The 15062-nt window shown below is 28.4% G+C and overlaps 1 protein-coding gene across 1 annotated transcript in view; it reads right to left on the bottom strand.

Moving 5' to 3' along the window:
- Positions 1–15062, bottom strand: part of LOC136984377 (beta-1,3-glucosyltransferase) — a 39408-nt gene that overhangs the window by 7015 nt on the left and 17331 nt on the right. The window contains exons 5-11 of the mRNA XM_067281346.1: positions 14806–14917; positions 12798–12934; positions 10636–10696; positions 8235–8354; positions 7788–7857; positions 5579–5792; positions 1271–1393 (exon numbers count right to left, since the gene is read on the bottom strand). Of these exons, the coding sequence (XP_067137447.1) occupies positions 1271–1393; positions 5579–5792; positions 7788–7857; positions 8235–8354; positions 10636–10696; positions 12798–12934; positions 14806–14917 (837 nt within the window). The remainder of the gene's footprint in view (positions 1–1270; positions 1394–5578; positions 5793–7787; positions 7858–8234; positions 8355–10635; positions 10697–12797; positions 12935–14805; positions 14918–15062) is intronic.

The following is a 15062-nucleotide window of genomic DNA, read 5'->3' as shown; positions in this document are numbered from 1 at the left end:
TGGCTGGAGAATGAGACCTTATCCTGGAACTGCATGATCTCTGTTTGTTGATGTAGCTGTTTCTATGTATGTTTGGCACAATTTGAGTACCATCCAGCAATGTATGTCAACACACAGACTGGCAGATTCATGAAATGGCCCGTCGGAATGTGTTCACCACTGCTTGGCATAGATGCACCAGTTGATGGCAACAGGCAGTTTTGGATGTCCACCCAAACCATTCACAACAGGTTGCATGAAGTCGGGCTGCACGTATGACAGATAACAACACCATCATGCCAGAACTCAACTACTAAATGGCATCTATATTGTTTACAGGTGAACTCCACTTCTGTCTGCAGAAGAATGATAGTCATAAACAAGTGTGACAGTATCTTGGGAAATGCTACATGCCAGCCCTTTTTGCCAAGAATCACACTGGCACACACTAGGCATTATGTTTTCCCACATTTGGGGAGGCATCATGTACAATCAACAGACAGCCCTGGTGTACATTTCTGGTACTCTGACAGTGGACCAGTATGTCACATGAATTGTGGGCCCGTGGTTCGGCCACTGGTGTTCCAGCAAAAAAATGCATGGTGAACTCTCACCAGTTTGAGCGGAATTCATATCCTCCTGGCAAGCAGCTTCACTGGATCTCTTTCCTATCGAACACTTCTGGGATCTCGTCCGGTGTGAGGTGCACCAGGGACCACCACCACATACTATAGGTGACATGTGCACAACAGTGGATGCAACTTGATTAATGGTTGACTGAGGTATCTCTTGCCATCTCATTGATAGTATGCCTCACTGTATAGCAGTTTATGTAGCTGTCTGTGGGCACCATATTCATTACTGAATAAACAGGGGTCTGTTGCATATTTTTGTTTGTTCTTTTAATCATTTGCTTGTGTCTCTCACCTCTACCAGTCTTGTAATGTGCATGAGGCTACATACATTCCTTCAGTGTTGCAATTTCACTTTTGAGGAGTGTAATTATAATTGCAACTATACCAAATTCAAGTAACAAACAGTGCAGCTGCAAGGTAAAAAAGATATTTATTCTAATAAACAGCACACCATCCATATTATATAATTCACTTATACTGTTTTATACAACCAAAAGTAATCTTTATCAAATTTTTGACACTAATTGTTATAATGTTCTCAATAAGCCAAACATATGATACACAGTAATGGCTGATGTACTTTAAAAATTTATCTGATTATGATCAAATTCATCATTTATAACTAATTAAAACTATATTAAATAAAATTTACAAACCCTCCCCCTCCGGTTATATAATTATATCCTTGTCCACTCAGCACATCATATCCATATCTTTCACCAAGAGCTATGGCTTCGGAAGAATTGTAGCACCTTAATAATTTTAGAAGTCGAGGAACACTGGAATAAAAGTATTATGAAAAGCATTGATAATGAAACAAAAAACGTTTCAGAATAAAATTTTTAATATACAGTAAAACTTCTCTAACTCAAATATTTCTTTAACTTTAAGATGTTAAATTAATGCTGTTCCATTGAGATCTACCAGATACTTCACTTTCTTCAAGTCAAAGGTTTTCACAGTTCTGATATTGATGTTACTTTCAACTTTCCCAACTTAAAACTGTCTGAAAATTTTGTGGATATCTGATTATTGTATCCAAAGTGATCCTAATTAATATCAAAATTTATCTACTGTCCAACATCCATTTGCAGACAACGTTCCAAGAGGACCTCTTGCTTTATCTCAACAAGATGTACCTGCAAAACTGATTCCATTGAATGTTTTGCTGAGTTTTTTTCATTTAAACAGCCCATGTAATGCCTATCAAAAATTCTATCTGTATAATGCCAATTCTGAATAGGTTTGTATTTTTACCTCACATTTTCACTGAGTTAGACAACAATAAGTTTTTTCCTGCCTTTGGTGCTTTAAGTTAGAGAAGTTTTGCTGTAATTTCATCACGTGTTTTATCTGTCTGAAATAAAATAATAATAATAACTGATTTATTTAAATAAAATATGGAAGTTATTGGGTAAAAATATAAAAATGCTTCAAAATAAAACAGATAAGGTAAAACTAAAGTGATATTTATGTTTGATAAATCTTTTGTTTAAAAAGATTAATTCTTATTAACTATTACTGATGTGACTTTTTCTAAAATCAAAAATATGCAAAATTTCAGATACACTCAAACCTGTTTTTGTGCGGTCTTTTTTTGTGCGATTTTTGTGTGATTTTTTGTGTGCGGTATATGAATTTCAATCAAATTGATATACTGCACAAAAATAATTGCACAAAACACATTGCACAAAAAAGACCGCACAAAAACAGGTTTGAGTGTATAAAGTTTGTAAGAACAAATTTATAAAAAAAAAAAATTCATAAAATTTGAAGGGACAACAAAAGAGGACACTTATACAGTTAGTCCAAGAAGAAATTCTTTTTTTAATTTGTACTTCTGTTATGGCAACAATTTTATTAATTGTTCTTACAAGTAGACTGGTTTTCCTTTACAAATTCCCCACTGCTAAAGCCTAGCCTGAGGGATAAAAACAATTTTGTATCCAGATATATAGGAAGAAGAAATTTTCAGTGTTCAAAGAGTTAAACACAGACCTATACAAACTGTGTTTACTGTGTGACTGTTTACTGTGGGTGTTTCCGTATGCTGTATATGGTGTCATGAAGGCCTAATGTTTCCAGACTTTGGTATGATATCTATGCACAATAAGTACCCTTATCCAGACTTTACTACACATTCTCCACAAGTGTTTTTTCTGGGCATTTTGTGGGTTCTGAGTATTTTTACTATTTTTTTTTTTTTTAGTGTATGAAGTGAGTATTTGGTACAGCTATGTTTATAATGTATCTGATGTCTGGTCTGTTGTGATGGCTTGTTTTGTCTTTAATCATGGCACAGTCAGTATATTTTGCATATATTGTTTTATGATTGAAGTGTGTAAAAGTTTTAGACTTTGATGTTTGCTATTTAGTTATGTCAATGAAAGTAGTCTATATGGACTAAAAGTTTGCAACTTGATGTGTGTATAGATGTGTTTATTCCTTACAAGTGTCTTCCTGTAGTTATTTGTATTCAAGACCTGATCTTGTATGGCAATCTTGAACCTTTCCATTTCTCCAAAGAAGAATTCTCCAGCCAGCCAGCAGTTTGATACAATTCTGTCAACATGATCCTGGCTGAGATTGTTAGGATGCCTATCTTTGAACTCCTCCTAGACCCAAACTGCTTGGAGTCTGTATGTTTTGTGTGTTGTGTTATATCCAGATCAATGTTGTTTAGGTTGAATAGTGTTGTCTTTGTTTTCAAAAACTATTTTATCAACATTATTATTAAAAAAACTGACACCAATCACTTAGATACAAATGAAATAAAAAATCTGCATACTGACAAATACTGTCAATGGGGGAAAGAAGGACAAGTCTTTTGATGATTAAGATTTTCCCCATTGTTTATTTTTCTTTCTAGTCATCGCACAATTGTCTAAAAATAATACCTGTATATTTATGAATGGTTAAACTTTGGCTTGATGACATAATTAGGGGAAGGCGTATATTTCTGATGACTGGTGATATCAAAAAAAGGATAAATTTTTCACTGATGTAATATTTGAATGGCTCCCATAAAAAGTATGTAAGAAGTTTGGTAACAGTGTAACTTGGCATCCTTTAGATAAATAAGCAAGCCACAGTTTATCATTTTAAACTATTTGCTTGTGCCAGTAAATATAGGTGGCGTATGAGTCGACCAAAATGGCTGCCACAAAGGGTATAGCATGCTTGACAACATACGAAGAGTTACGTGTGTGTTGTCTTTTTAATAACTTTTCTCTCTGTAGTCAAAACGTTTTATTCGCATTTGTATCCGACATTAATCCTAGTTGATTTCGTAGTTGTTTAAGTCACGATGATTACACTTTGTGACATTTTAGAATATGTGGCTGATCGAAAAAGATGTCTTACAGAAGGAGAGGAAATACTAAAACTGATAACTTCACATCTATCCAGCTCTTTCTCAGCAAACAATTCACTTCAGTTTCACCACAGCTAATTTTGCTGAGCTTAAAATTCTTTTATACAAATGTTTTCACTCTATCTAATATAGGCCATCGTCAGGTTTAATATTATAAATGTTCCAAAATGGAACGTACCGTTTTCGAATATTTTACATATTTAAAATTCAAAAAAATAATTTAACTTTAAAATAAATTGAAAGAAGTGTGTATATTAAATAAATAAATAAACAAATAAAACATAGAAAACAAAGCTAAGTAAAAAGAAATGATTTAAGGGTTTTTAAATGCCATTCTTTTTTCTATTATATATTTCCACGCTGTTGGAAGTGCATTAGCATCCATAGTATTTAGGCAACGGTTTTTCATTTTATTTTTATAAATTTCCACCTTTTCCATCTCCAACGCAATGGATGGAGAGTGCACCATTTAAATGACTTTAGCCTCTTCCCATTTTACAATCGCTCCTTCAGTCTGTGCCATAATTGCTAATAGTGTTGTGTCCTTTGTCAAAATTGTATGTATGTTCTCGCAGACGTACCGCCAGGTTTCTTCTAGTCACACCCACACAATCTTTTTCGATTCCTAACTGTTGATTTTCAAATGGAATTTTATATACCCCAGGTTTACCTTTCTTTTTTTACGCTGTCTTTATCATTCCGTAGCAAGCTACAGATATTAGGTGCTCTTTTATAGATCATTCTCGATTTTTATAAAAAAAAAAAGAGCATTTGATACAATGTTGACAAACGACACAACACAATATTATCAATTATAGCACAGACTGAAGGAACGATTGTAAAATGGGAAGAGGCTAAAGTCATTTAAACGGTGCACTCTTCATCCATTGCGTTGGAGATGGAAAAGGTGGAAATTTATAAAAGTAAAATGAAAAACCGTTGCTTAAATGCTATGGATGCTAATGCGCTTCCAACAGCGTGGAAATATATAATAGAAAAAAGAATGGCATTTAAAAACCCTTAAATCATTTCTTTCTACTTAGCTTTGTTTTCTATGTTTTATTTATTTATTTATTTAATATACACACTTCTTTCAATTTATTTTAAAGTTAAATTATTTTTTTGAATTTTAAATATGTAAAATATTCGAAAATGGTACGTTCCATTTTGGAACATTTATAATATTAAACCTGACGATGGCCTATATTAGAGTGAACACTTTCTATTCTAACAAACTACTTTATACCCATAGCAGCTGCCATTATGTAGTTCGCGCTAATACCGCTAGGTGTCAGATCTATCGTTGGCACAAGCGAATAACCTTCATTTCCCTGGGAAAATATTTTACTTAATATCAATTAAAGATAAATAAAATATAGCTTTGTCAAATCAATACATCTAATGACAAATTAGATAAAAAATAATAACTATTTTAAAATGTTTATACATTAGACAAACAAAAACAAAATATCACAAGACTTCTACATATATTTGGTTATTTGTTTCTGATCAAATTTTAAAATCATGTTAATATTTTGAATATTTAAATAATTTTAGCATGAATTATTATGACATTAAATAAAATACTTACCTTAATAAAGTATCGTCATCAGCAATTACTAGCCAGTTTTTATTATGATATTTTGATTTTATAAAATATTGAATAATTGCCATCGTCTTTGCACAGTGTCCGAATTCAACATTTGGAATGCCTAAATTTATTGTTGGAATGCTTCCATCTGTTTTCTCACTAAAAAATATTAAACAGCTTGCATCTTTTCCCCAAGTATTCTTAACTACTGGAACTAAAAGCAAATAAAAAAGTTCATGAATATTTTTTTTCCCTCTTCTAAAATTTAAAAATATTTAAGAATAACATGTAGTATTCTCATTTTATTCTAATAATAAGATATCATCAGTTAATTATCTAAAAATTAAAACTACCGTAATTTTTCTATGTAAAATTAAAAAAAATTGTATTTAAATAATATTTATGGTTTTGATAAAATTACACATAAACAGTCAAAGTTTAGAGTTGTGTAAAATTATAATGTAATATTCAATAAAAATTTACCACTTTGGTTGGTTTATTGTAATATAAAAACACAAAGTCGAATTATCGGGCTAGAAACGGCAATAATAATAATAATTTATAAGATAATTTGGTACTAGAGCTAGGCGTCAGGTGCCATCTCTTGCTAAATTCAATAATTACAATTTTAATTACTGTATATTTCCACAGATAAGACAATAGTTGAATCATAAAAAAAAGGCCCCAAAATCCAGGGTCGTCTTATAGGACAGATACAAAAAAAATTAGATTGAAATTTATATAAATTAAAACCATTATAAAAAAAAAATGGACAAACCGTAATTATTTACTAGTAGAGAGTAGGACGTGTCCACAAAACAGAATAACCCATATGATGTTTTTGTGAATAGTCAAGGTCATTACCCGAATGACCGAATCAGTGCGAACATTTTCAACAATAGCAAGGCGGAAAATAAAATTTGTTCATTCGAAAAATTACAAATAGGACATAATTCCATATATGCTACACAATATTATTATCCAGATGATGATCGCTGATCTAAACTAAATTCATAGGTCGTTGATAGTTTGGGGATCATCTTATAGGACATATATGCTAAAACTATAAAACTTTGACAAAAATTTATACCTCGTCTTATCTGCGGAAATATATGGTAAATAATTTAGAACTAACTGGAAGAAAAAAATCGGCCTGGAGTGGGACACGAACCCGCAACTCCTGCAGATGTGTTACAATTATTGGTTCAATCTCCTCTTCCAGTATATATAAGCTTATATATATATAACATAAGGGTTCATTACCTCAACAGAGGTAATGACCAACATGGAAATCCATAAATGTGACACTCCTATGTCTTATATTTTCTTTTTATTTGTAGAGTTCAGATAGTTATTCCTTAAAACTGACTGAAAAGGATGTTTCGACGACTGTCTTTCACTAAAGAGAACTTAAATGAGGATTTCCAGAGTGCTGAATGAAAGTTAGCCACTACAAGTTTACAGGAAATTTTTTCTTAGAAGATGCATTCAAGCTCAGGCCATTAAAAACAATAGCTTCATTTCTAATTAGTATATTATATTATATGTATATACATATATTATATTATTTAATTAACATATATACATATAAAAACAATGAAAATAAAGAACTGCAAAGATATATAAATTTGTAATAACCACAAAAGTTTGCAAAAAGTTTAACAACAGCAAACCATTGTTATGCATAACCATTTAAGACAATTTCCAAATCTATTCCTGTCATTCATTGTTCACAAGAATTTGTATTAGCAATTATTTTTGTATTTTGTCTCCTCATCATTGAGAGTTATATACTGACATAAAAATTTAAAAAATTCTAAAACAAAAAAACATTTCCTTTATAAGTATTAGGACATAGTTTTTAAAACAACATTGATAATCATCAAGTGATTGAGAAATGACAATAACTAATATTTTCCCAACATAAAGATAACTTAAAAGTAACCATTCATGTTATTTTATAATAATTTATTTACCATATTTGTTATTAATATCTTATTATATTAAAACTTTGACAAAAATGAAACAGTTTAACACTGTTCCATTTTTGTTTCTTTTTAATTAAATACAAAGTTATTCATTTGTAAATACACAAAGTTAAAATGTACATTTTAATTTCAAAAACTGATGATTAATGTGCATTGTAATTTTAAAGAAGGAAGGATTGGTTATTAGTTATTTCAAAAGTTTAAAGTAGAAATTACCTTACCTCTATCTGCATGAAATTTTTCACAAGTTTTTACAAAAAAGCAAACATCGTCTCTATTCACTTCATATTCCTAAAATAAAGTTTAAAAATACATGATTGATATAAACAACTGGTTCTAATAGATCCTGTACAACCAAAGAGCTATTAAATTACAAAAATTCAGTTATTTATAATCCATATAAATTTATTAGTAATTAAAATGTTATCACAAATATTTAGACTTGAAAAAAAGAAAATCTGTTTCTAATTGTTCATTTATAACTCCTTGCTATTAATGCAATGATTCCCACTCCCAACTGAAAGGTGTTTTTTTATATTTATAATTTATATTTTTAACATTTATATAGTGTATCATTGAATATTTAAATAATTTTATATATCAATAACACAACAAATCATATATCAAATAGAAATTTATAAACTGAAACATAAAATTTTCAATCTTACACATGGTGGAGTTGATTCGGTGATCCATGTTACACATTTTTCAGACAATCTTGATAAACAGAATTCAGGAATGTTTTGTAAACTAATACTGATTTCATTACTCCAAATAAATTTGGCAAACTATAAAATAATGAAAACTATGTTAATTTTTAATTAATTTCAAAAAACATATGACATTATTAGATGAAATCAATGAATTGGTTAACACAGTCTGATCCAATTATTTAATCACTAAGTTCATAAGAATAATATTTTGATTATTAATGCCATACTTTTATTTCATTTTCATTTTCCTAAATTTTTCTGATTTTAATCCGTTAAAAAAAAATGATTTGCAAATAATCTGTAGTTGTTTATGATTAAAATGAAGTTCTAAATAAAAGAATCAAATGTATTAAATGAAAATTAAACAGATGGGTAATAAAATTAAGAATCAATTAGAAAAAAATTTTATCAAATATATTTTAAATTTTAAGAACTTTCTACAGATTAATCTGTATGTTATGCTAAAATGAAAATGATCTCTAGGTAAATAAAATATCAATCCATAACAGTAATTTGTAGAAACAAAGTTAAAATAGAATTGCAGATTTTCAAATATATAAATATAACACACACACATATGTATATATATAAGGACAATCAATAAAAACTTTCCACACTTTATAAATATTTTTAATTATCATTTATTAATTTCTATAAATAAACACAATCAACACAGTAGTAATGATCAATATTTGATTCAGGAGCATTAGTTGTGCATGATATTCATTATAAGTTGTAACCCTAAAATAGTCATATATTGTTTTTATATATATCTTTGTGATACAGTGGAACTGTGTTTATCCAGCTCAAACAGGACCAGGCTCAATCCAGATGACTGAAAATCCATTAACAATATATAATGTACAGTACATCTAAACTGTGTTGTTTATTTTATTTATTGCACATAATATTGTTGTAAAAGTATATATAAACAGTATAAAGCAAAAGATGTATCTACATACAGTATCAGTTCTTTGTTTTCTGTCAGCTGGTACGGTACACGTACATAAGTTTCCTGACCGTTTGTGGGGTAGAACTTCTCTTTACGACCTTTTTCAAGGTAAACTGGTAATTGGTTTCCCTACGGAGTGCTAAGCCTATAGGACTAATTTGAACTGAAGTATTTGATATACTGTACTGTATTTATTTTTGTTACCTGATCCTCGGTTATAAAGTCGCAGGTGTTCAAAATTGGCATTGAGCAAAGGGAAAACAGTATTCTTACAGCTGCAACATTATATTCAGGCAAGAATGTACTATTTACAAGTTAGTTCTTTGATTTTTTTTCACATTTATAGGTTTGCTGTATGTCTTTCTTGCCGTATGCTGCATCTTTCTCATTCTGGATAAATAGGGTTCCACTGTTTTCATGTTTTAAGCTATGATTAACCTTTCAGCAGTGGGAGATTCAGGTATGGTTCTATCCCTTGATAGTGGAGAATATACCTGGAAAATTTTTAAAGTATTTTTTCACGCAATTTTTCTCATTTCTGTTTCAGAAAAAGTATTTGTAAACAGTTATGTCTAGCAAAGAAAAGTCTTTTTTTTTATTGTTACATAATTCATTTTTTATGTGAAATTTTCTTGCAGTAGTTTTTGGCGATACACCAAAAAAATTTAGCGGATATATACATGTCCCTCACCACTGCCATACGATCGCCCTCGATGTATATATACGTTCCTCATTGCTGAGATTTCAATATTTTAATGATGGAGCATACATTTCTAACATCTTCAAAAATAATTATTCAAAGGTTTACTATGAGAAAATTGATGAATATTTGTAATATAATCAAAAATTAAGTTAGAAATATTTTTATTATAATAATCTTTTCTTTCAAATCAATAAGTAGACTATGTATCTGCATTTGCAAGATTTTAAAAACATATATCTGCAATTGTGTTTCATACATTTTAAATTGCTTAATGAAAATAAAATAAAATGAAAAAATTTGAAAAATTCGTATGTCTCTTAATCTGCTTTCATAAAATAAATCAAGAAATGGCAATAGTAGAATTTACCAATTACAAACCTACTTAAAGAATTAAAATTTAAATATTTTTTTAATAAACTGCAGCATAATATAAATATATCTGATAATAATTAGTATGATAAAGTGTGGTTTGCTCATTAGTTACTACATTAGTCATAACTTCACCAATAATTTTGATAAACTTTGTTAATAGTAATAAAATATGACAACTTTTTTCTTAGATCAATTTGCTAAGATAAAAAGGACAAAAATTGTTATATTATTATTTTTTTTAATCACAAATGCAAATAATTTTATAATTTAAATAAATTAAGTGCTATAAAATAATAATACTGATAATAGAATAATTACATATGTATTACCTCATGTTTTGCATCAATTGAAAAATCATGAGAAGCATGCTTGTTCCATTTTTTTGAAATTCTAAAATAAAAATAAAATAAATAATTATTGTTTATTTTAATTCATTACTAAGAAATACATTTATTTATTCTAAAGTTGAAAAAGATTACATAAAAAAGTAAAATTCAGATTATATTATTAAAAATATGGTATTTATATTTATATTATTCGTATATTTTCTCAATTTATATCTCTAAGTCATTGAATAAGCCCTGGAGAATGAAGGTGGTGTTAAAAAATAAATCCCATATTGAAAAGCATGGAAACATGTTGAAGTACAGATCTGTATAGGATAATGTAGTTTAGAATGGCAGGTTTTTTTTGTTTTACTCTTTCCACCCTGTGAGCAGTAAGAGGGCCTTTTTTTCAAGCCCATTGTAAGTTTGACCAGGCCCCACAATGGGGTGGCCAGGTAGTGAAGCCAGGTCTGTCCCAACAGACATGAAAAATATCATCCCCAAAACAATCTTAGGGTTTTTCGACCCTCCCGAGGCAGTTAAGATATCAACTTATCACTCTGGAGTGACAGGTTGGTGCCTTAACTGCCTCAGCCATCCAACCAAGTTGATGAGTTTGAACCAGAAGATTGTAGTCAAGATCCTGATTCCAACAATATCAAAAGATGCTGAATCAGATTAATTATGAATATTGTAATTATTTCAAATGTTGTAGCTGTAACCTGTAAATTAAAACAAGTAAAATATTTCTTTCAATTTTTATCTATTTATTTTTTGTTATAGGGTAATAAATCCCTGTCTCAAAAATCCCTGGCGATACATGCATTTTTAAAATAAACCCTCCTAGTGTTTAATCAAAGAAATACAGTATTTCATATATATATTATAATAAATAAAATCAAATAATAAGAATTTAATCTTAAAGCATTTAACATGTTTGTTACATTAATATAAAATGGCAATATATATACTAATACTTATATTATATTCTTCTTTGGATGATTTTTTATTTTTTTTTCATAAATGAAAGTAATGAGATTTTTTCATAAAATTTAAATAATGTAGTTAGTGAAATAATGGCCTACTCAAATTGGTTAAAATTCCAAGAATATACTGTAACCAAATTTGTGAGATCAAATTCAAAAAATGATACAGTAATTATATAAAGATTCATCCATAGACATACAAATTATAACTTATCAAATCGGTTTCCTGTAAAACACAAAGGACAAGTCTCACTTGTTTACAGTTTTACATGTTATTCTACGGAACTGGGTTGCTTAGACTAGTCTGTAGTTGACGTAGGAAGTGTGTTTAATGAAATTATTATTTTTCCATTGCTATATGGCACATATTGTTTAATATTTTAATGTTTGTAAAATGGTTGTATACAGAAAGTTATCAATCAATGAAGCTTTAAATTTAATAATTCTGGGTCAGAAATACATACATCTGATGCTGAAACCAAAGAAAACAAATCCTATTTAAGCTCTGCAATGTAAACACCATATTATTATATCACACTTTTTTAACTGAAAAAGGGGCATTTTATTCTAATTTTTTTAAATATTTTTTTCTTTTTAATAATTACTTTGTTAATTGTTTCATGTTAACAAAAATACAAAGAAACAAATTCCAAAATAACATGACAAATATTACTGGTTAAACATGAATAAGAAGAACCAATAATGGTTCTTTTTATTCATGATTTTTTGAAATAACCATGAAAAAATTAATATCATCAGTTTATAAAGTGATAACTAAAAGTATGTAAAAATTAAATTCCAGATAACTTTTATATTTTTAAAACTGATGATAATAATTAATATGGCAAAAACAATAATTTCCAATATAAAAATTGAGTATTAACATTACCTAATTTGTAAATAGACTACTGTTTCTAAGAAGTGGATATTAAAATTTTTATGTTGTAACCTATTTATGATTCATGCTTGACTATATACAGAAATAGCCAATATTTATGCAATAAATATTGGCTATTTCTGAATATAACTACGAAACAGTCCAAAAGTGGAAATTTTTCGAACACTTTTCTTTTAAAAGTCAGCATATTAAAAAGCAAGACTGTGCTACTTAATTCAAGATTCTGGTCATTTTAACATACACTATTTTTCATCTTATATAAAACTTACAAATAAACATACTTTTTAACTAATGACTTGCTTAATATGATGCCAGCTGAAAATTCAGGATAAGAAAATGATGAAGGATCTTCTGAAAATGCAAAATGATGAATTATAGTTGCTTCTCTATCTCTCAGAGCATGTCCTAAAAAGTGATCCTAGTTTGTAATTTAGAAATTAAATTTTAATTTAATTGATCAACTTTAATAATATTTAGAAAAATGAAAATTAAATTTTTAAATATAAATGAAAAATATTAAAACAAAAATTTAACTTAATATTTATCTTTTGTTGAATAATAATAATATTTTTTATTTTAAAATGATTTAGAATATATAACAATATTTAAAATAAAATGTAGCAGTGAAAATATTTATTTCACTTAATTGTTGAAATGATTCAATCTTTATTTAAATCATTTTAATGTCTTGTAAATAAACAAGCAACTATACATTTAATATTGACATTTCCAAATAATTTTAATTATAAATATACTTAAATGAAATAAAATATATCTCATTGTTATCATCCTTTGTTATTATAGTCGTCATCATCATCATCATCATCATCATCATCATCATCATCATCATCATCATCATCACCTATATAATTGAGATGGGTTGATAATAATAATAAGCGCAGAGCCCAAATGGTTAGGAGTTGAAATTTGGTACACAGTTAGGGTATGTCATGAGAACATACACTAAGAAGGGATTTTTCGAAATTCCCCCACGGGGGAGGGAAAGAATGAAGGCTTATCCTAAAGAACTCAGCTTCTACTGTACTATTTTAGATGCAATTTTTTGTTTTTAACTGCGTTTTAGTAGGGTACCACATGGGGATGAAAGAAGTGTATTCCTTAACAATGGAAGTGTTAAGAGAAAGCGACGTGCAAGATTTACAGGTGCAGATGCAGTGTTTTGCGTTTTTGTGGAAAATCGAACATATTTTTAGACCATCTAAAAATTTTCTAATTAGTCTGGAAACAGGGGGACCTAATTCTTGCATTCTGTGAAAATGTGTAAGATTGGCTATAATGTAATAATCTTAATCTTCGCTGTTGTTACTTTTGCCTGAGCAATGCCGAGTTTATCTGCTAGTTTATTTTATAAAGCTTGATTCTTTTCTATAGGTATTAAAACCTATAGAAAAGAATCAATAATTTTATATTTTAACTCACTCATTATTAAGTTTTATCATTGTCATTAGTAGTTTTATTTCCTTTATGATCTTTATTAACATATCTATTTCTTGATAAAACAATTTGTTTGTTCAATACTCCAAAACATTTTAATTCTTTTATAAAGGAAAGAAAATTCTATATATTGCATCATTTAATTTAAACAAGAGTCATAGTATAATTCTTTATTAAATACATACTGAAAAATAAAAACTGACTGAACATAGCTCATAATTTTAAGAGTTTATCAGACCACATATCAGTATCACTTTAAACAACTTGTAAATTATTCTAATAACTTTTAAAAATGTATTAATGTCATTAATTAATGTAATTTATGTTTCAATGTCAATGCTACTTGATATTATTTACAGTTTATTTGAAGAACAGTTTAATTACTAGCATTAAAAAATGGAAATTGGCAAACTCAGTCTGGCAATTAATGCAAACTGATCAATGTTGGAGATGGCTTTACAATTTACTAATATGCAAGATTTGTGATAAGACTGTTCTTCAATGATGTATCTTTGTGCTGTGATGTTAGTAATGAACTTTTTATTTGTTCACCACCATTCTATATGTCTTATTCTATTGTAATAATTCTATATTTTAAATTAGAGTTGAATATACAACAGTCATACCTAAGAAATAAAACTCATATGGTATATAAATGTGATTTCTCTCTCTCTTTCTCTAAATATATATACTTTTATATACTCACATCACTAATATACAGTATATGATATTTATACATATGCTGTATACATGTATTACAAATCCTGACAATAAAATCTAAAAAAATAATAATAAATTCTCTTATTTTCAAAATGTATCAGTAGACATACTTACTTCAGAAGCATTAAATCTTTCTAATAGTGATGTTAACTTTTTTACATCAACATGGGTAAGTTCTTCACAAATAAATAACCAAAAATGATGACTCTTAAATTTTTCTGTAATTCTACAATACAATAATTTCAGTTAAAATGAGTATTAAACAGACTTTATATTAAAAAATTATGTTGTTATTAAATTTATATCTACACATTAACATATACATCTTAATGATTAAGAAATCATTAAATACAAATTAAGAGTTTTTCATT

Source organism: Centruroides vittatus, unplaced genomic scaffold, assembly GCF_030686945.1.
Source record: "Centruroides vittatus isolate TY-2023 unplaced genomic scaffold, ASM3068694v2 contig_918, whole genome shotgun sequence".
NCBI classification, from domain to species: domain Eukaryota; kingdom Metazoa; phylum Arthropoda; class Arachnida; order Scorpiones; family Buthidae; genus Centruroides; species Centruroides vittatus.
This window is presented reverse-complemented; position numbering and strand designations above follow the sequence as displayed.